Source organism: Aulonocara stuartgranti, assembly GCF_965226115.1.
Source record: "Aulonocara stuartgranti genome assembly, chromosome: 1".
NCBI lineage: Eukaryota > Metazoa > Chordata > Actinopteri > Cichliformes > Cichlidae > Aulonocara > Aulonocara stuartgranti.
In genome coordinates this window covers 14,418,098-14,441,862 of record NC_138939.1, presented here as the reverse complement: position 1 = coordinate 14,441,862, position 23,765 = coordinate 14,418,098, and the positions used below count along the sequence as shown (strand labels likewise).

The window sequence follows — 23,765 nt, the reverse complement described above, 5'->3', positions numbered from 1 at the left end:
CTACACACACACGCATGCACGCACGCACGCACGCACGCACGCACGCACGCACGCACGCACACACAACACTACACCTTCTTTATTGCTGTGTGAAAAGCCACAGCTTCATAACGAGCCGCAAATTTGTCCTGTCAACTGGTGCTCCCACAAACACACACGGAGGCACAAATACACACACATACAAATGCCATAGTGACTCGACCTTCACTCCATTCCCAAGGAGAAAGAAAACGCCAACATCACACCCAGTCTTTCTTTTTTCATCAGCCTTCAAAGTACCGGATGTGTGCGTTACTGAGAGAGAGAGGATTTAAGAGTACCGGCATATAACATATATCATTCAACCAGATTTTTAACACAGTAAGGTGTTTGTGTAAAAAATAAATAACAGAATAGCAAAAAGAAGTACAATTTATTTAATTTTTGAGAAAATGTTCCAGCAACATGCACAATGTCATTGAGACATTTGTTTACTTTTATGCAACCAGTCTCAAACATGAGACAGGTACATAGGCAGTACCAAAAAAATTTATGGTACCAAATATCTTCGCATCACCATGAGATTTCTGCATTTACATATAGTACTTTGCAAAAACCTTGAGCTATACCTAATTTTTTAGTCATTTCTTTAAAGGGGCCTGATTTTTTTGACCATTTAAATTTTTTTCTAGTGCTTTTCAGCAATAGGTTTGCAAACTTTCTGGAGATTTTCCTCTGGATTGTTTCAGTAGAATGTTTTGCAGTTTGTTAAGCCACTAAATACTGACCTATGAATCAATAATAAGTTATAAGTTATATTTAACGTTATAACGCCAATTCCATTTTTTTCCACAGTTTTTCAGGGACCAATTTTCAGCAAAAAAGTTGTGTATACAGGTTACACGGCAAGTTCAGACCCTGGAAATTCTGAATTTCGTTTTTTGTTTTGGGTTTTTTGCAACCCCGTGTAACTGCCTTAAATTAGGAAAGAGGTACAACAGTGAGTGTCTGCAGCCATCTGTGAAACACAGTGGAAGCTCTGTGATGCTGTGGAGCTACATTTCAGTCTGGGGTGTTGTGGATATTAATAAAGTGGATGGAATTACAAACACAAAAAAATACGGTCAGATTCTGAAACCACGTGGATTCATTTTTGAGCATGATGATGATCCTTTTGCCTCCCCTGAGCCTGGACTTACTCAACAGCTGGAATCAACATTATTCAAGTAGTGTGCCATAATCCTGACAGAGAATGGAACAAAAGGTAGTGAACATCTAAACAAGAGTTTTGGATTGTTCTTTAAGAATCAAGGGGAACTATTTCTGAAGACTACTTCAAAAAAAAAAAAAAAATCCAAGAAGTCTTGCTTAAGAGCATCCATATTTAAACACATGTAAAAATACATGTGTTACTTGATATTTATCAAGTGGAGAGACCAGCAGAAGATTAACGAGTAATAACTCATGACTTGGCTAGTCTTTTTTTTCTCTACAAGTGTGATACGGAAAAAAAACAAACAACCAGCAACCAAACAACACCAGTTTAAATGATAATTCTGGATTTTGTTCATTAATGCCGTTTGCAAAATCTGTCTGAGCATCTCTGATTTTCTTTTCGCATCGCTGATATTACCCACTCAACTCACATCACCAACCCTGCTTTTCTCTCTTATGTTTTATTAGTCAAGTCTTTTCTTCCATGTGATTTTCTTTTCAAGTGTCCTTGCAAAGTAAACTCTATTACTGTTGCTTTTCCTCCCTCCATCGTCCGATCCCTCTCTACTGTGAGGAGATCTCAGCCACAGCCTGATCTCATCCTTTAATGTTTTAACACTGGAGAATACAGCAATCAGGCAAGGTCAGCTAACACACACACAAACACATACATACTGGATCACTAGTCAAACAGTTTGCGCACCATCTATCTGCTGTGACACCCTGTCGAGAGGACCGGATGTGCATGTGCGTACCACCATCACATGGAGGTTAAGTGTAAAGTAACATTTGTGTATAAGTGTTTGAGGTGTGTGTGTGTGTGTGTGTGTGTGTGTGTGTGTGTGTGTGTGCGCGTGCAAGACAGCCCGCAGGTAGAGACATGAGCGGTAAAGGTCAAAGCAGCTCTTAACTCATGTAAGTCATATGTCTGCCTAGCAATCTGTAAACTGTCTTCACAGACACTGCATCTGCTGTTGTGTTTGAATTTGTGCATGAGATGTGTGTGTTTATACAAGTGGTGCAATTAATAGAAACAAACTTATACTTACGTGCCCAGACCAGGGTTGAATCCAAAAAACATCTCACGACACTGGTCACAACGTCGGCCTCCCACTGAGGGATGGGCACACACACACTGTCCAGTCTGGCTTTCACAACTGCGATGCAAAGCTCCAATGGGGTGGCAGTCACATTCCAAACATGTATCCTGATCCGGAGAAAAGTAGTAGCCTGCGAAAAGATAAGTATAACATAAAGTAATGAGCATGCAATTAATTATACACTGCAGTCTTTTGATATGAGTCTGACAGCTCAAGGGTCATTTCCTTAATAAGAATAATAAACAAAACTGAGAATAAGAAACTTCATTTATCCTAAAAGTTTGTTGAGACTTACAGCAGTCAAGATATAACTCATTGATACAATAACTAAAAGACCAAAATAGATAAAGGTAAAAAAATTATACTAAAAAAGGAAACGTATTTAAACACAACAAAGTGGAACAAAGCGTGAAATACATGCAGTGGACCAGTGTGTCTATTACATGCTTTCCTGTGATATCTGTGCAGGCTTACCTGTTGTTCCTAGAATATTTAAAAGGCAGAGCCTTAAGTTTTCAGGCCCCTCTTCAATGGAACCAGCTTCCAGTTCTCTCTACTTTTAAGATCAGGCTTAAAACTTTCATTTTTGCTAAAGCATATAGTTAGAGCTGGATCAGATGACCCTGAATCCTCCCTTAGTTATGTTGCAATAGGTGTAGGCTGCTGGGGGATTCCCATGATTCACTGAGTATTTCTTCTTCAGTCACCCTTCTCACTTACTATGTGTTAATAGACCTCTCTGCATTGAATCATACTTGTTATTAATCTCTGGCTCCACAGCATGCCTTTTATCCCGTCTTCCTTCTCTCTTCCCAACCTGTCGTTGAAGATGGCCCCGCCCCTCCCTGAGCCTGGTTCTGCCGGAGGTTTCCTCCTGTTAAAAGGGAGTTTTTCCTTCCCACAGTTACCAAAGTGCTTGCTCATAAGGCGTCATATGATTGTTAGTTTTCTTTCAGTATGTATTATTGTAGGGTCTACCTTAAAATATAAAGCACCTTGAGGTGACTGTTGTTGTGATTTTTGTGCTGTATAAATAAAATTGAATTGAATTGAATATTGGGTTGAAATATGATACAATGTAGAGGTTAAATCTAAAATGAATGCAGTTATTGTGGTATGAGATGGCAAAGATTTTCTGGATTTGTCCTATTGGCGGTGTAATTGAATGCATCCCTGTTGATATTATTTTTCAAACATTTCATATTCCTCATGATGATTGCCTTAACAGCTCCTGTGCTGGAACCCCAGTCGGTCCCTAGGCGGTATAATAGTCCATGGACTCAGCTATTGATCAGCTATTCAGCTACTGCTGCCACAAATGTAATGTAAACAGAAATGTAAAAAAATATTTAGCTTCTTTATTCTTTGCTTAATTTTCTTTTTACTTTTTTGAAAATCCACATGATAATGCTTGATGTTTTATAAAACATCATCAACATTTGTCATTCTAAGACCAGGATCTGCTATTGGAAGATTTAACTTCAAGCATTCATGTTATATTGCATCGAAAATAATTAATCCAGACCTTTATCGCCTTTTATTTGTTTCCCAAAAGTTTTTTGATAGAGAGATACTCCGGTGAGAAACAGAAACAGACAATGGTAGAAACCCTGTAAGAGCACAATTGTCTGTTGCATATGCCAAACAATGTCAACTGTGATTCATTTTTTTTTCAGAACTACACTAATGACATCAAAATTTCATTGATTTTGAGCACAACTGCTATCATTTTGAAATAACCACTTGGTGCCACTGCTAATAACTAAACTGAGCCACCGTTTGTCATTTATTTGTAATAATATTTAACACAAAACCAATAACTGTGTCTGAGGTTGCATTAAGCACTAAGGCTCCAAATCACAAATCAATTCAGTTTATTTTTCTCAAGGCCGGCCAGATGATAAACAAATTAGATATTCTATTTAGCCACTTGGGCAAGAAATACTGAATGGCTGCCATGAGTTGGCAGTTAAGGAAATTAAAACAGTCAGCTTGCAGGAATGGAAGCGGAAATGCATTGAAATATCAGCATGATCAGACATTATAGCACAATTATACATCTGTTTCCTTATACCCACAAAGAATGTGACAGCTTCTATCTTTATGTCTACTTTATTATCTATTTATTCATTATTTTTACACATTTTAATCAACACATCAATTCCCAACTTGTCATTGTAAAATGATATGAAGGCTCTTCTTCTTCACTGACACTATACGTAAACTGCAACCTCTTGTCCTGCAACACTAACCCAAACAGGTGCACAACTGAAGGATGCTTTTTCCTTCATTTTATTCGCTGTGATGCTTATGGTTGATTCCTGGCAGAGAGTGGCTGAAAAACGCAAAAGCTTTAGACCGGAAACACCCATCCCCCCTTTTCAAAATTCAGAGTCATTTTATTGGTGAACTTTTATGCTACAGTTATTTGTGAAAGTTTCTTATCATTTTTTCATCCCTTCTTTTGAACTCACCAGGTCGGCAGCTACTGCAGTCCTTTCCATAGCGTGTTGGGATACAAACACATTGACCTGTGGCACTGTCGCAGACTGACCCGCTGACTGTTCCTTTAGGGTGACACATACAGGGTACACAGCCGTGGGACAAGCCCTCTAATAGGACACAAAACAAAATCAGTAGGGCTGAATGAATTTGCACTTTTTAAATAATTTGTTAACAATTTTGTTTCATTTGAGTGTTTTATTATTGAGTGAAAAATAAATGTGTAACTAATCATGGATTTAAGTTGCAGTTTGGGGTTCTCTTACTCTCAACGTCTAAAGCCTGGTTATAGTAGTTGTGAGCACAGTTGGTGCACTGCACTCCCTCTACTCCCTCCTTGCATGGGCACTGTCCGGTCTGCATATCACACACACCCCCTGAAACCGTTCCACTGATGTCACACACACACGGCAGACAGCCCAGAGAGTTTCGCTGCTCCAGGGTGTGAAAATTATGACGGCAAGAATCACAGCGACGGCCTTCAACATGTTCCTGAAGAAAGAAAGATGGAACAAATGTGGAAAGAAAAGATTTCATACTAAACTTGTAACTTAAAGTATCAGGATTGGACAAAAAATTTGCCAGGAGCCAAGGATTAAACCGGTCTGTCTGACCACACACACACACACACACACACACACACACACACACACACACTAGCAATAATGCATTATTTTCCTTTTTGTGCTTCTATCATTTAATCTATATTAGTATTATATTAATAATCAGAAGATCAAAGCAGAACATTTTACAACAGAAAATACTGAATTTTAACTCCAATTTGTGCTTTATTTCCATTTTTATGGAAGTCAGTGTCTAAAACATTGTAAAAATGTCATACATGCCTTACACACACACTGCCCTGTGTAAGGATCACAGTCTGTCCCGGGTACTGTCCCCTCCTGTGAGCAGTCGCAGGGGGCACAAGATCCTTCCAGGTTCAAACCAAACAGGCCTCTACCGCATGAGTCACATCGCAGGCCACCGACGCCAGGTTTGCACTCACACTGGCCCCCCTCAGGTTCACAGAATGGACTGAGGGAACCCAGAGGGTCACAGTCACATGGCATGCAGCCGTCTGGGTGGGAAAGGTTCCAATAACCAAACTCACAGCGGTCACATGAAAGGCCTGCGATGAAAACAGGAGTGAGAAAGGGAGATAAAGAAAGAAAAATGGGAAACAAGAAAAAAAATTGATGATCGCTTGTTCACCAACTAGCAGTTAGCACTCCTCTGTTTGCAGACCTTTGTATGAGAGAGTAAGTGTATGTGTCTGTCTAAGCGAGAGAGAGCAAGAGAAATGGTGGGTGAGTGTATAAAACTGCCATCATTAGGGCCAGGCCCTCTACATATGATGGATCACTTACCTAAGGCCAAACAGTTAATTTTACTGAGCAGAAAATAAATAAATTAAGCAACTACAAGAAAAGAATGAAGGGGGGAAAAATAGGAAATGGAAGGATGGATATGAAAAATAATTTTAAAAATATGATCTTTTGTAAAACAGGAAAAGTTGAGTTATCTTTAAAGGCCAAAAAGAGCTATAGAGTAACATATGCAAAATTAACATTTCAGTTTAGTTATTAGTCTTAATTAACTTTCAACTTGATTAGGTCAGCATTTCATTACACCATTATTAAATATTACTCCTTTCACTCTTTTGCAGTTTATTACTGCATATAATAATTACAAATACTAGTAAACACAAAGTCCATACATTTGCATGTTTTTATAGAAAAAACAATCTTAGGCTATACGACTAGTTAAACTATGCAGTGTGTGCATGCAGGGCTTATTTGAATACGCCATACGTATTCCATGACAGGCAATCTGTCCCTAAATGGATGCTCGGGGGCAAAGCAGTCACCATAGCCGTTTATAAGGGAGCGGGTGTTCATATGTGGGTGGGTATGAAAGTGTGTGCGCACACACACATTAATAATAACATACCTGTACATCTGTGTTAATGTGTGTGCGTGTGTGGGGCCTATTCTGTGTGGGGTAGACACTTGGCATTTCCCCTGGTCTGCCCATTTTAATGATTTTATAGATATGAATATATCTCTCTCCATATATCATATTTTACAGTAGTGAAATGAAGATATGTGTCAGTGTGTGTAGAGTACAAATGTCCAACTGAGTGTATTAGCAGGTAAATATGCAGGCTGGCAGACTGATGGTTAGAAACCTAACAATGATTTGATATATTGTACTCAAGGTAGATTTCCCCCCAAAAATGATATAATTTATAACAAATCATACACTTATAACAAAAACATCACTTACAAAGTGTTCTCTTTTAGAGCAGTGACCTGACCAACTCACCATTTACGAATCATATTTTCGCAATTAGACTTTTGATAAACAAACAGAAAAAAGGGGGGCAAAAAGAGATCAATAAAAGGGACCGAAAAGTGAGAACATTAGAGAACAGCCTGTGTTAGAAGATATTAGATCAGAACAGAAAGGATGTAATTTTGTTCTGAGGTGTCCACGTGTGCATATGTGTGTGTGTGTTGTTCGGGACATGGCCAGCCCTTTTATCAGTAGCCAGCTGGTTAACAGGCTCATGCATCACCATTTCAAACACTATTATGTACACACTGCACTCTGGCACCTTGTTATGAGTGTGCATGTGTTTCTGCATGTGTGTATCTGAGTCTCCGTGCACACATTTCAATTCCGTCCTTCTGAAGCTTGCCTGCCATTGCTCTACTCAAAGTATCAGCTTGGCGATAATAAATTGCCATAATCAAATCTCATTTCTGAAAAATACCTGTGGGAGCAACCAAACAAACAAGGACAGAAAAAAACCCTAAATGGGTCTTGTAAGAAGGAGTGTGAAAAATACAAGGGGCTGCAGCAGTTTGTTTTAATCAACTTGGCATTGAATTAGAGATTTAAATACCAGCTTAGTCCTTGATGGGTTGCATGTGTACACACACACACACACACACACACACACACACACACACAAAGAAACTCTTACAATTTACAATACATAGCTAAGCAAAGACAAAAGTGCATGAACACATTCATACATTTTTTTTAAACATACACATAAACACAAACAAACACACACTTATACACATGCCCGCACTCACACACGCAATGTGGACCCTTGATAGCAAGGCTTAGCAATAACCACGATGCGTTGAGTTGAGGAGCGTTGGCCGGTTTTGCATTTCATATGAGCCTGGTCTTCAAAGACACACAGGGGAGAGAGTGAAACCATTTATCACAAAGAGAAGCACGACGGCTGGAAGCACCGCCAGCAGAAAAGCCTGTTTATTTTGGCTGCCACAACAGTTTGGGATATGAGTGTGTGTGTGTGTGTGTGTGTGTTCATCAGTGTGCATGTTTTTCATCTGGACCCAGTATCCCCACTTTTTTTGCTTTTGCGTACACCTCAATGAGCACTCCTATGTACGCTGCTACTGGACAATTAAATAACCATTGGAATAACAAAAACTCAAAAAGTTATTAACAAAAAGTTATTAAGGAGATTTTGTGAAAAAAATTTTTTTTTTTAGCCGATGTGATTTGCTGTTGTGTTAACATACCAAGGTCAAACGATAGCTGATCTTACCCTTTTCAGCGTATTATCTTAACTCAACATTCAACTTCAATGCTTGACTTTCAGGAAAAGGATCTAGGAATCTAGGAAGATGCCTAAAAAACTCATGTTTTACACCTACATATAAAGAGTGCTGTTGAAAGAAGCAGCTCCAACAGTCTCCTTTGACAGATGCACACACAAACAACTTTAAACGCAAGATTTTGATTTCTTTCAAAAACAAGACCTTCACCATTTACACCTGTAAAAACTAAGCTTTCTTCAGTGGTTTGAGATCTTTTTACCTGTGACATGGGGTTTACAATGGCACTGTCCTGTGTAACGGTTGCAGCTGGAAACTGCCCCTGTAGAGGTTCTCATGACACCCATGCCATTGCAGTTACAGGAACTGCAACCATTTGGATTTGAGGCTGTGAGACCAAACCAACCAGGCAAACAGTCTGCACACTGACGGCCTGTTACTGCAGCTTTACAGTGACACTGACCTCCTATCTGAAAGTGACAAACGGAGAAAGAGGGAAAGATTTTAATCATAGATTAACGTGGTAAAGCGGTATTTTACTTTCTTCTTCTTTTCTAATTTTTCTAATAAAAATGTGAATATAAAATAATAAAATGTAAGTATTCTGAGATTATAAACGTGAAAGTTACGCATTTCAAAACAGAGTCAAAGAACCATATCTCTTCACTTTGCACAGACGGATCATGGTTGAAGTGAATTTGTCCATTGCGTTGTATTTGCTGACGCTTAAAAGGTATCACCAATAGCATGCTATTTCCTTAACAGCAATCATAATAGGTGTTGCAATGTTTATTGTAAAATTACTACTTCAAAGAGTGTATTTATAATTACAATAGTCTTAATATACACATCCTGTATTGATTATTAAGATCGTTCTATATTGAATGTAATGGTGTCTACCTGCACACAGTCCATTCTGCCGTTGACCGTTCCAGCAGTGTAACAGTCACAAGGCTGGCACACATCAACTGAAGTGGGATCACAGTCCTCGAGCCTGAAAAACCCACTTATACACTGCTCACAGTTCTTACCTGATAGGAAACATGGAGAAACAAGGCGATAAAGGGTGAAAAAAAGTCAATAGATAGAAATCACACAGAGCACAAAAGAGATACCTCTGCTGAAAATGTCCAGTTTAACCATAATTGTTTAAATGGTAAGATGCTTTTTAGCCTGACGAAAAAATATAACTACTGCATGATTGAATTTACACATAGGAGGGATTTGAGGCTATAAGTCCGAACCAAAAGGGATAAGAACGATTAAATTTACCAGTGTCTTTACGTTTATTAGTATCTATAAGGACAAAAACAAAGTGGAATTTAAGACAGCCCATGCAAATTAGTAAAATGCATCGACATGAAGAAAACACAGTGAAATGACCTCAGTAAACAAATTCCAGATGACTTCTCAGTATTAATCAATAGTTTTAGGTATTGAATACAACATTAATTTCCTTTTATTTATTATTTATTTATTTTTCAAGAGAATAAAGCAGAGTATGCTTTAGGTTATCACTGGAGTCATCTGATTATACAACTCTAATGTAACAAAAGACACGAGAGTTAGATTGTTTTACTGTTACAACAAATTGTGGGTTACTCATTTACACTCGCCTTAGCTCTGCTCAGATTAGGCTATGTAATTAAACAACATCAACATAATGCACTTGAAGGGTGTTTCTACAATCTTTTCCTCACTTTTTAAATCTACTATGGGCATGGGAAAGTCATTTTCCCAAGGGGCCACGTTAGAAACTGGGACTCGTGGAGGACCACACCAATAATCTTATAAAGAGATGTAAAGAGATAAATATTGAGAAGAACTGAGTTCAACTTATTGCAGTGGCCCTTCACAACACTCATAGTGTCTTATCTCATCTTTTGGTAAAATTAACTGGGTTTTCAATATCTGCATTTGTAAATGTTTCATTGATTCGTTTATATTGGAGAGAAGACTGGGAGAAAGACCTGTGGTAGACATGCACCAAACAGCATTGGGGTGGATTCAAACCTAGGCCTCTGCATTAGCCATATAGCATATAATTTGCCTTTGCTAAATCTGTACCTGTGGTGTTGTGCATGCAGTTGTCGCAGACACCTCCTCCTCCTCGATAATGCTCATCTGGATGGTCATCAGCTAAGGCATCATAATGACAGGAGAGGGCGTGGCTGTGACACTGACAAGGTCGGCAGTTCATAGGTTGGAGCTGATCACCTGACCTGAATGGCTTGTCATTGTAGAGTGGTGCACAGCTTTCGCACTGTGAAAAACAATTACATTGCGTAAATATATATGGATGTACATTTTTTATTTGTGTACGGTGACATACTTTAAACTGTACATATAAGTAATATAATACATTTAATATCATACCCATGTAAAAAAATTATTTATTAACAGAAACTTAAAACCTACACAGCTGTCATAGCGTGAAAATACAAAATACATAAAACAAACTAAAACAAAACAAAACTGTACAGAAAAATCATCCCAGAAAAAGTGAAATGTTTGCTTTTATAAAACAAAGAGTGATATCAGGATGGTAAAAACTGGAGAAATAAATGAGCAAGTGGAGAAAATGTAAAAAAACTGTAAAATCGAAGGCCCACTGAAATTTTTAATCTAACGAGAGAAGAATAATACACATAATGGCACATAATACTGATGTATTCTCTGCTATATTAGAAATAAAAACACTACATTCAACCACACACACACACGCAGAGAGCATAGGGAAATCACTGCTACTAATGAGGAATGACTTGTAACTGCCAGCGCTCTCTCAGAGTCCCACTTTCATGTCAAAATAAACATACCAAGGTGTGTGTGGTTGTATGTGTGTGTGTGTGTGTGTGTGTGTGTGTGATAAAAAATGCATTTTTTTGTAGCAGAGTGCAGCAGAGGCGAGAAGCAGCAAGTACAAGCCCTTTGATTTTGTTCAGCAGTCAGTACAAATTATAGTGGACAAGGGGGGCTTCAAATGGTGGGATTAAAAATGTATTAAAAAACACAGGAGTTCCTCCCATGTGTGACACATGCAGACCTGCACTGGTCCTATTATGTATGACACACAGAGGAGGAGGGAAGCCAGGGGAAGCGAGAGGGAGGGGGAGAGAGTAGATCAAAATGGGGAAAGAGGTTCCTATTTCGTGCTGCATGCGAGAGAACGGAGTACAAGTAAAAAGGAACCGAAAAACTGATGGAAACAGAAGAGGAAGCAAAGGCCAGAAATAATCCATAAGCAGGGGACAATGTGGGGCACAAAAGGAGACAAAAAACAAAAAGCAATGGATACATGAATAAAATTAATGCCAGCATAATTACAACATGCACAAGGTCCGCACAAGGATCCACTTATCAAAAAAGTGCTTTGTAGTTCTGCTGTGGTCTGCACCCTTGCAGTTTGGTATTTTTATATTTAGTCATTAAATTTTTAGATTACATCTAACAATTAAAACAAATAAATGTTTGCAGTCAGCATCAAGAGGACTGCTGACTGCTTGATTGGCTGATTATTAGCACAACTTAGTGAAACAGCAAGAAAATTCTCTTGAAATGCGATGTATGCATTCAAGCATCAACACAGAAACAACAAGAGACAAAAAGAAACAAGTCTACAAAGACACACACAGAGACACAACTACACACAGGCAGGGGCACGTCTTGGGACACATAATTCCACAGGAGCACTGAGCTGTTTGCATGTTCCTGTTTGTTCTGTCACTCTGCCTGCTCATCTGTCTGCCATGCTGTTTGGCCTGAGGTCTATCTGATGTCTTACCTACAATAAGTTCCCTCCTGTACGTCTGTCCATGCTTTTTTTTCTTCTTTCTGCCCATCTGTCTATGCTTTTCTGCCGGTCTATCAGCATCTCTATGCCCCAAACCGTTTCACATATCAAAGGTACTTTTCTTTCTGCACTCCAAATAGAAAAACCTCACTACATCTCACTCTTCGTCTTATCCGCTGGGGATAAGTCCAAGAGCGGGAGTTTTCCACTCTTCTATCACTCTTTCATTCCTCTTTTTGCCTCCTCTAGCTCTGTGTCTCCTCTATCTTCCCACACTTCCTTCCTTCATTTCCCCTCTATCTGAAAAACAAATCACTCTGTACATCTCTCCCTGCTTCCCACCTCTCCGATTCCTCTCTCCCTTCCCCCTGTCTCTACTGTCCCCCAACTGCTTGTTCTCATAGCCACAGTGAGTATGTGAGCAGGAAATATTACCATACCAAATGAAAGGGGGAGTTTTTCTTTCTTCTCTTTTCTTTTCATTCAACATTGCGTTACCTTCTCTCTCTCCCTGCCTGCTAATTAGTTGAGGGACTGGTGTTTGGCAGTTAAAAGAAGAGCGCAAACGCTCATTCTCTTCCTCATACAAAAGGTTTTGATGGCGCTCCATCATCTGCACACAGTACTCACAGCAAAAAAAAGAACAGCACATAAGTAAAACTGAGTTTAAGTTCCTTTAATTCTATTTGCTTTAATCTTCTGCACATAGTCGCTGCACTGTGAACCCAAAACAACAGAAAAAAGTTATTTACTAAGCTAATTTTTGAGTTTGGCATTTCTGTCAGTGACTCTTTAATGTCACTGTTTTTCTTTTTCAACAGTTTCATGACAGAACATTTATTCTTAATGCAAAAAGAAAAAACAGAGTTAAGCTAAGGGGTGCGAGTGTGTGAGTATGAATGAATGTGTGTGTTTTGGACTGTGAAGCCAAGGAGAGGATAACATCTTATTTTCACTCTTGAATGTTTGGACAAAACCTGCTGAGTGAGGAGACTACTCTAATGGATGTGTGGACATTTAGATGGCCTGTCATAGGCAACTGTGTATGTTTGTGTGTGTGTGTGTGTGTGTGTGTGTGTGTGTGTGTGTGTGTGTGTGTGTGTGTGTGTGTGTGTGTGTGTAGGCTAGTGTGTGTCTATATGTGTATGTGTAAAGCTGCTGGGACAACTCATCTTATCCTAAATGCCATGACCAATTTCACGCTCTCACTGGAAAGGTCGTGGCACTGGCTTGTGTATGTGTGAGCAAATTTGTGTGTACATATCCACGTTGTGTGTATCTAAAGTTAACCCAGTTAACCCCTGTGCAGGTGAAAATCTGCTGCTGAGGCACACTTGAGCCACAGAGATCCTGGACAATGCCACTTAATGTCACTAGCCATCAATATCTCTCAGACACATGGATAGAAACAGAAAAACATGTTCAATGTCCAATTCAGAGGGCACATATTATATATAAATACAAAACAATTTTACAGTTTCCAGGATGGCAACTTCTATTCTAATCACAGTTTTTCTACTACAAAAATTATGTTTGAGCATATCCTGCAACAGAACAATCTAGGTCGCAGGTTGATGATTGATTTCGTAATAATTTCATCACATCTATAGCTGTATGGCTTGAGAAAAGAGAAGAGCGCTGAGCTGTTAACCGATCACCACATAGGGATACATAGTTGGACCAGTGGCAGTGTAAGATGTCAATTGGCTTGGTATAGACAAATATATTATAGAGCATCTGGCAAAAAGCCTGATCCAAGACATCTTCAACATCCATCCAAAAAAGCAGAATTTCAACATCACACTGAGGGATGTTTTGGGGCTGTTCTAGTTGATGTGCCACTGCAACATTTTGTGGAAGTTTGGGACAGTGCTTAGATTCATTAGGATCAATTTTCATCTTGGGCATGAAACACTGCTCCAATGGATATTCAAGGGAAGAACATATGTACCTGTGTTTTGTGGACTTGGAAAACGTTTTTGACCTCATTTCTTGGGGTCTTATGTGAGGAGTGCTTAGGAAGAATTGGGTACTGGGCCCATTGCAATGGGGATATTTCAGTTCCTGTATATGTTCCGTAAGAAACTGGTTTGCGTCGCTGGACTCATTTCCAGTGGGTCTTGGACTCTGCCAGGGATGCTCCTATCCACTAAGTTATTACTTTTTATGGACAGAGTTTCTAGGTGCAGTGAAGAGGTGGACAGTGTCCAGTTTGGTTGCCTTAGGATCTTGTTTCTGCTTTTTGCAGATGATGTGTGTGTGTGTGTGTTTTAGATTCATCAATTGACATCTTGCACCTTTCATTGGGGCAATTTGCAGCTGAGTGTGAAATGGATAGGATGAGAATTAGCAGTTTCAAGTCTGAGGCCACAGTTCTCGGTCACAAAAGAGTAGAGTGTCCAATCTTGGTTTGGAATGAGAAGCTGCCCCAAGTGGAAGTATCTCTGAACTTTGTTCACAAGTGAGGATAGAAAGGAGCAGATACTGAGACAGAGAGGTGCAGAACCTGCAGTAATGCAGAAGGTCTTGATGGGTGGGCACAGGGAGGTCTAGGCGTCTCAACTCAGATTGCTGCCTCCAAATAAAATGGATAGATGCAAGGATGGATGAACTACTACTCTGCACTGTGATCACCTTTTACCAGGTCCTAACTGTATTCAAAAAATATGTAGAGGGGGGTAAAAACTAATTGTTAAAGAACATTTTCTTTAACTCTTCCAAGACACACACACATGCACACAGTCACAAAGTTAGTTCACTTGTCCTGAATCAAGTTCGATTTAACTTTCCCTCATGATTTCAGGTGCCAATAAAAGAGGACGGTTCAGACAAAATAAATGTGCAAAAATTGAATTTGGAGTTCAAGAACCATTAACTGACACAGGCATTTTGCAAGTTAAAACTGAGTAATCTGATGTACAATGCAGTATATGATATAACTTTCAGATGTGATGGAATCCATCAGTTATGTAGACAAACAGAGACAGAGTGACAGAATGAGAGATCAAGTCTGACACAGAGTGCACATAAGAAAGAATCAAAAGGAGAGTGCATGTGTGTCCGTTAGTGCGCACAAGTGTTTAAGTGTGTGTGTGTGAGATGGAGAAAGAGTTTAAGTGTGCTTTCTAAGGCCCCTGTTGATCATCTTGACACATGTCTGAGCATTTCTGTCACTTTAATGTCACTGTGGAAATTCTGCAGATTAGTACAACATCCGTCATGGTGCTAGCCCGATCCAAGTCAACAGAACGCATGCAATATTAAACGCTAATATTCCCCACAGCCTTTTATGCTCCAATATTACAGAGACAGAAGAAAGGCCCTGAATATTCACTCAGAGAGATGACATGGACAGGTTCGGGAAAAAAGAAAGTGCACACAGGCTCACACACAAAAAATGACTCTATAAAGACACGTGCACATATTACACACTAATGTATTTCACAGAAGTGTAGCTTCTGTAGAGATTAATTTACATAAAATATATCCATGCTTATTCCACTACATCTCTCCAACACAAAAGAAGTAATGTATGTACGAGAGAAAAGGAAAGAAGCAGCTTGGGAGGATGGATCAACCTGAGACAGGAAGAAAAAAAGGAGGAAATACAGAATGAAAAATGAAAAACAGAGCCAAATAGGAATGAATTAAATACTTAAAAAGTGAGGCAATAAAGAGTGAGAGGGAATAGAAAAAAACAGCTGAGTGAAATGAAGCGAAATACAAACAGAAAAAGAAAGAGAACTGATTAGAGATGCATGCTGAGGGAATGTAATTGTTCTAGTCGATTTGAGACATTATTTAAAGTGAGACCCGAGAGAGAAAGACAGAGTGTGTGAGAGAGGGAGCGATCGACAAAGAGAAGAGGGCGGAGGTGGGACAGGGACCTAAGAGTGGAACGACAAATGTGGTGTATAAAATAGAGAAAAGGAGGAAAAAAAGGGGGAAATTTTTTGTCATAGTCTGAAGATTATGACTGAAGTTTAGTTTCTGTGTGTGTGTGTGTGTGTGTGTGTGTGTGTGTGTGTGTGTGTGTGTGTGTGTAGAGCACTTTCTGTGATAACTTTTATTTTAGTGTGAGGTTCATGTAAGAGTAAAATTATTAAATACATGTGTGTGTGTGTAGGAGGCTGTCTGTTATTTTTAACAGCTGCTAGCTGACAGCTGTGCGTCTCCATCAATGTACTCTGTTGCACATACACACATGCAGAGACTCACACATGCAAAAACTAATGCACAGACACAGGTGTATGAATGATACATAAGTAGTGAATAATGCAGGCTGTCCTGTGCTACAGTGAGGTGAAGCCGTCATATCGAACATTTCACTGCAGACTACAAGGGGTTTTTCTTAGGGTGATGCCTACTACTACCTTACAAGTTGTATTAGCTTCCAGTCAAACTAACATCTGGTCACACAGTGATGGTTTAGGTCAAACTACTCCTTCTGTTACCAGTGTGTGAATACTCACAAGGTACTTTCGGTTTCACCTTAAATGATTGGCAACTATAACCAGAAACTCTACAGACTGCAAAAAAGACTCTACATTTTACTTAACAACTTATGTAGCAACTACCCAGCTAACTGCTGCAAGTAGCATTCCAGTAATTCACATACACATAAAACCATTTTCTCTAAAATTTTATGAAAACAACTTTAGGCAGACTTTAGGTCCATTTGTTTTAGTGGATATAAATGAATACACAGTTTAATCAGTTTAATCATAATCACAGAAACTAAACTTCTGTCATAATCTTCAGACTATAATTATTGATAAAGGCAATTCTCCATTACATATGGTGATGAAATGAAAACGTTTCTAAATGAACTTAAATATCAAATGAGTTTTATCAATCATCACTATTAGCATTGTGGTCAGCATTTAAACAAGCTGGATTTCATTTCAGGCATGCATACTAACATTTGGATCTCATCTGTTCCTTTTCTACTTGTTATCCACTTTTGGTCTAATTTTCTGTCATGAAAATCATGAGTTGTTAAGCACTGACTGCTGACCGTTGCTGCCTGGTTTTGCATGATTCCAAAAACAAGATGGCTTACTCAACAATTTTCTGAGAAAGATGAAAAAGCTCAACAGTCCCTCCAAACCTCTTAAAAACCATTAGAATAAATATAATCAAGATGGAAAGAAAAGTGTTCAAATAAATACTTGTGCTACGGTAGGCGCGCGTGCGTGTGTGTGTGTGTGTGTGTGTGTGTGTGTGTGTGTGTGTGTGTGCGTGCTTACGTACATCTTTGTATAATTTATTAAAGAAGTTCTTTGTCATTAAGAAGGAAAGTGCTTAATTAGGACCACGAGGAGGTTTTCCCCCAGGGGATTCCTCTGTGATGAGTGTGTGTGTTTGTATGTGTGTATGTGTTTTTAAGTTTAAACATGATATGTGCTGTGTGCCTGGATCAAATGTAGATATTAATTATTGTGAAATCAAACCCATCCACAAATGTTGAGCCAAAATATGTAGGACTTGTCAACATGAAATTCTAATGACTTCACAATACACTATTTATAAAGCACTACCCACAAGATACTACTAAAAGAGTAGTTGTGATTTGTCATATAAGAGTTTGTTTGTTACTTACATTGTTCCCCTTTGTGTGGCTCTCTGGCAAACACAGGCATCTGTATAGTGTCACACTGGTATCACAATGATCTGCATGGCCGTGACACTCACACCTTCCCAAAGACAGAGAGAAACATTGAAAATAAACAAACTGAAACTGTGTTTTAAAACTTTGATGATGAAAATTTTTAATTCCCTTATGAAATGTGACAAGAAAAAGCAAAGAAACATCATGAGAAAAGCTCTCCCTCCCCGAATGCTTCAGTCAAGAGCTCCTTAGTGCTACTGGGAAGTTTCCATTCAACATTTATAAATGCCATCCTGAGAATCATTAAAGCAACATAACAGGTAGCAGACACATGCGCACACGTGTGCACACGACAGTCATTTAATTATTCATTCAGATATTCAGTTGCTTTCTCTCTTTCATTCTTCTCTCTGTGTATCCTTTCACCTCTTGTTCTCTTAATGCCACTTTCTGTTAAAAGGTGACTTTATTAATCAAATAAGAAATATATCTAAAAGTATCTCTATCATTTCCCCCTGACCAAGCCTTTTTATACACTATTTTTGATTTGTGGTAGAACACACTTTTTAGCTTCATTGCTTTGGAGATCTGTCTTAAAATAAAATAAAAAAGAAAATAAATTAAAATATATACTAAAAAAAACTTACCAAAAATATCAAGCTTAATAAATATATTTAAACAGTTTTTTTAAGCAAATGAAGCCTGAACTGATGAGAACTTCCAAAGTAGGATTGCAGTTGGGCCACATTTTGACCAAACAGCCATGTAACCTATCCAATTTTCTTTGTTGGCATACAAATAAACAAACTTCAGCCTGAAGCCTACCATTTCACATTTTAAAAGCCAATTGTCTTGTTTCAAAAACAGCAGAAAAAAAGAAACTGATGGCCACCAGTACTACCCCTCACCCTCCTAATAAATCTGAAAATCCTACACCAATTTAGTCATAAGTTATCACATTCACAAGATTTTCAGTATTCATCTTAACCTTGAAGTCAAGGTCACTGGGATTTGAACTCATCCAAGACTTTTGGTCGAAGCACCTATGGTATCAGTTTGAAAATCCTACATCGATTCATTCACAAGATTTTTAGAAGACTTGAGGTCAAGGTCAGAGGTCAGCGTCACTGGAATTCAAACCCATCTGAGATTTGTAGTAGATGCACCTGTGATATCAACTTGAAAATCCTTGATGACTTCCTTCTTGAGTTATTGCATCGATAAAATTTTTAGAAAATTTGATCTCTGACCGTGACCTCAAGATTAGAACTTCGTCCAAGACTTTTAGTAGAAGAACCTACGGTATCAATTTCAAAAGCCAACGTTGCCTTGTTCTTGAGTTATTGTATTGCTCACCTGGCTGGGAGGAGGACAACAGCCCATAACCCTTTTACAGCTGAGAGGAAAAACTACAACTAATGCTGGAAGATGAGCAAGCTAAAACTCAAGAAGCTTTAAGCGGGACTCCTAAACCACTTTCACAGATGAACTCCAAAGACAGAAGAATCAGGTCCATGCACTACCCAAAGTTGCATTTCCTCGATTTTAACACAAAACAGGACATAGTCCATGTCTGATGTGTTCTGACTACTGGAAATACTCTTTGGTTTTAGCAGATGGAAGTGACTTAGTAGAGCATCAAGGAGGCTTGACAAAGGACAACTACTTATTCACTATGGCTTACTTGTTGTCACTGTATCTAAGAAGGAATACTACATGTACTTTACACTTGGATCCTGAGAGGCTAAATTAATTTCCAGTGCAAATGAGTTTGATATGTATGATTTTAATGAAATGCGTATGTCTGCAATGCACATGTAAAATTGTGGGCAACAGGCACATCTTACTGAAATGTTTTTTATGTTCTGTTCTGCAACACTTGCTGAAAATTTTTGGTTCAAATTTTTTTTTGCTCTTCTAATGATACAAAATATTTAAATTAAATAAATACACTAGAAACAATATCCTTCAAATGGCATAACATACTATAAAGTAACTAGTGCAGGTATATAATAATAGCCAGTATGTTGCAAAAATATAAGATAAGAGATATTTCTTTTATTTCTACAACAGAGAACAGAAAAATATTGGGGTTTCTAAACTGTCACCATGGTGATAATGTTTCTGTATTTAGATGTATTGTAATATAGGATTGTTATGTCTGTGCTACAATGTAATGCAATACAATAATCTAAGAGAAGTCTAACATACAGGGCTTAAAAAAGCCAACATTCACAAAACACGCATGCTAAAATGATTCCTCTCAACATACTTATTTACTTGCTCTATAAAGAATGACGACAGTGGAGAGATGGAAGAAGAATGAAAGATGTGAGAGACAGGAAGAGATAAAGAATGCACAGATGAGATTTCAGCTAAATCTCTGTTTCTCCTACTTCACTGTAACAAGCTACTAATTAAAAGAGCTTAGAGGGAGGGGGAGGGGGAGAAAGAGTTAGAGATGATTGCCTCCTGCATAATCCTATAATTACCACAGTCATGAAAAACAGTCACTCTGTCAGTCTAATGAAGAGATGTGTTCACAATTACTCTCAGAAAGCTCTGCTGAAACTCAGCGGTCTGTGTTTGTCATAATATAAGCTCTCACTCACTTTTACAAAGAAACACTGGGAAGATAGTTAAATAGTTCTTTCAACCAATTATGCCACGTAAGTATGTAAAATTTGGGATGTAACAGGATCACAATTAGAAGTATGCCACTTATAGTAGTCCTCTATATTAATTTGTGAATTTGCAAAAAACATGCTAGGACTTCTAAATTCAGTGTGATGCCAGCTTACCAGAAATATCATACAAATGTCACATTTACCAGTCATTTAGTTTCTATGCTCTACCAATGATTTACAAATCCATATAATTACTTGATCTCCATTAGCCTGCCTGCATAAGTATTTATAAATTTTCACCTGCCACTGATGGTGATTTCACTGATGCCAATGGATCTATGTCGCTGGTTCACTCCAACTGCTCTGGTGTAGTATTGTCCACTCATATGTATTCTGACCTGGGCAGCTTGTACCATCTCCTGTAGGATAGGTGTGTTGTAGAAGTCATTGTAACCTGGCCTCAGGGGTGGCTGAGGGGTCAGCAGGCTGAATGTGATGTTACCTCCTGAGAAGGGCACGTCACTGATGCACATAAACATTACACAAAATTAGAAAAAAAACCCCAAGAAAATATTAGATTTTTTTTTAAAATAAAAACACAATCACATAATCAAAATTTATATTTGTGAGTAGCTGTAAAGCACTGTTTAGATCTATATCACTAACAAACAAAGCTGCACTAACAAATCATTGATTGATTGATTGATTACATCTACCAGGAAACTACAGAACACAAACACCAAATTTGGTCTGAGGCCCAAGTAATAGAGTACAATCCTAAAGCTGCCTTCTGGAGAACAGTTACTTCTACATTTTAAAGTCTACAAATCTTTCTGTAAACACTATATGGAGAAGCATTGGGCAAAAGCTCTTCATCTTTGAATGTCAGTGTTTTAAGTTGTGTTGCCAGCAACATGACAAGGTTTGTTCATAGCAATAAACAAGAAGGCTGCAAGAAAATACTGTCATAAAATTCTAGTATTAAACAATCTACAGTATTTGAGATCCTTGTAGATTAGTAGCAATATTTCAGTTGTTACTAATGAGATAATGAATAACCCAGAAAACTGCATATTACTGATATGTAAATATACAAGTATGAAAGAAATCTAGGCCTTTACAAAGGAATTGCCAAAATGACAACACAATTCATTAATGCCTAATAAAAAACTTCACATCAGAGTTTCTACCAAAATCATTTTGTGCCACCTCTCACTTGCCTTTTGTTTTTTTGGTGTCTCATCAAGAAAAATAATTGTTTACCTGTTCGTAATGACACGATTTAAGGATTATCTAAACTGACTAAGGCATGTCTAAATGTATCCAGCCAAACACTCCAATGGACTCAGATGTTTTGTAAGATTAATTCAATCTAGCATGATAAAAGCATACTAGATTAAACAACATAGTTATATACATATTTAAACTGATCTCATGCCAAACTTTGTAATACGAATAACTCTAAAGGTTGTATGTGATATAATTTGCCAAGTCAAGTAAAAAAACAAGTAATGGCCACATGTGATCTATTCATGCTTGTTCTGTCTAATGCCAAATAAGCCCCAGATGCGAGAAGCTATGCCAAGATTTAGTCCGACGGTGTATGTTAGACTATGTTCCAACTCCAGTTGTACATCCACTGCCAACTGACAGCGTGTGAGACATGTATACAAAAATGTATTTTTATATGTGTTTGTATTTCTTAATATACTAATCTAGCCCAGCCAGCAATTTCCTGTGCACTAGAAAAAATGCCCCAAAACAGGAATGGCCTAGTTTATTTTGAATGCATGGATTTAAATTTACTACATGTGTATTATTCAACAAGTTATCTGCTGTATTTATCAAGCTCATAATAAAAGAAATGGAACTAAATGTGATGTAACCCAGTAAATATGTGTCTACGCTCTTTCATTCTTCATGGACCAACACTACTACGTGGTCAGTCCTTGAAAAACATATGTAAGCACTTATAATGCTGTTGAGCCTATTCATGATGTTGGGTTTCTATTGCATCACTTCCTGTTTCATTTTGAAATTGTCAGTTTTACTTCCTGTATTTGTTAATTTTCCTTCCTTTATGACTATATGCCAGGCCCACATTAGTCTCACCTGTGTTGTCCTTCACACCTGTTTTCAATTAGCCAGTCACACGGCCCTGTATATATATATCTCCTATGTTACACTTCTGATTTGCTACAGTGTCTTGCACTTTTTGTCAATGTTTTGTTTTTCACTTCATTTGTTGGGTTCTCCTTGTATATGACCTTTTAGACTGTTTAATTGACTGCTTTTTGCCTGCCCCTATGGATTATTTTCTATGTTGACTGATCTCTTGGATATGATCAGATCCTGCTTTTGAATTACAGATTTACATTTTTGGACTTTTATTCTGCCTCCTGGTGTCCTGTGTCCCTTTACCTCTGTGAAGGGACACAGTTATGATGGTTCAGAAGGTTTTCAAAGGGTTTTATGAGGAGTGGGCAGTACAATTAATTTCACTTCAGTTATCAACATCTAAAAATAGATATTGAGCTTTCCTGTAAAAAGCTCTCCTTATAGTAAACAATATGAACTTTTCATCCAACCTACCTGGACAGCTGCAAACAGTTGACTGAGTCCGGTCTTAGTAAAGGCCCGTTGTTCTCCATTTCAAACACATTGCAGTTTCTGGCCATATACTGCCAGTCCAGCCATGACTGCTCTGTGTTGGTGTTATTCTCAGTGTCTGTGAGGTCAGCCTTTCTTCTCTGGATCACAACTGACTCAGGCATGAAGCCACTAAACTGAACAATAACATAAAATACCTGAAGGAGAGAGGCGTAAGAGTTGACGTGAACAGAATACGACTTGGAACACCAGTTCACTTGTAGACTCTAATACAGTTGAAAGCATTTAGCAAAGCTTACCACGGTGAAGCCTCAGTTTTTGCCACAAAAATTCTGTCATCTTGCACCGTGCTATATTAAAAGGTATAACTAATTTTCTGCATTTTCACAGATAACAAATGAAACACTAAAAGACATTAGTCAGGTGCTCTGTTGCATCGTGTTTAACAAATGTTAATAATTACATTTTTTGTAATTTGCGCACTGAAAGGGAAATTCAGCTAAATACAAATACATCTGAGCAAGTAGTTAGCAAACCTCAAAAAAAAGCAGCATGACAAGGTAAAGTCATTCATTCTACTCCCTCTACTGTTCTTCTCCTCCCACTGGGGCATACCATCAGACACTAAGATATCAAAGCTACCCCAATACACCACAGGAAAATGCCAGTTTGCTGATGCAACATGGAACTCAACAACTCATGCTCACATAAGAATATAATCTGTATCTG

The 23,765-nt window shown here is 38.3% G+C and overlaps 1 protein-coding gene across 5 annotated transcripts in view; it reads right to left on the bottom strand.

The window, feature by feature from the left end:
• Positions 1–23,765, bottom strand: part of ush2a (Usher syndrome 2A (autosomal recessive, mild)) — a 223,245-nt gene that overhangs the window by 160,615 nt on the left and 38,865 nt on the right. For 4 of the 5 annotated variants that reach the window (XM_082534720.1, XM_082534721.1, XM_082534722.1 and 1 more), the window contains exons 10-19: positions 23,019–23,233; positions 20,727–20,948; positions 17,791–17,884; positions 10,463–10,658; positions 9,296–9,426; positions 8,658–8,865; positions 5,642–5,925; positions 5,063–5,288; positions 4,769–4,906; positions 2,244–2,424 (exon numbers count right to left, since the gene is read on the bottom strand). In XM_082534720.1, the coding sequence (XP_082390846.1) occupies positions 2,244–2,424; positions 4,769–4,906; positions 5,063–5,288; positions 5,642–5,925; positions 8,658–8,865; positions 9,296–9,426; positions 10,463–10,658; positions 17,791–17,884; positions 20,727–20,948; positions 23,019–23,233 (1,895 nt within the window). Of the gene's footprint in view, positions 1–2,243; positions 2,425–4,768; positions 4,907–5,062; positions 5,289–5,641; positions 5,926–8,657; positions 8,866–9,295; positions 9,427–10,462; positions 10,659–17,790; positions 17,885–20,726; positions 20,949–23,018; positions 23,234–23,765 lie in introns of those variants that run through there. The other variant, XM_082534723.1, reaches the window with a different exon arrangement.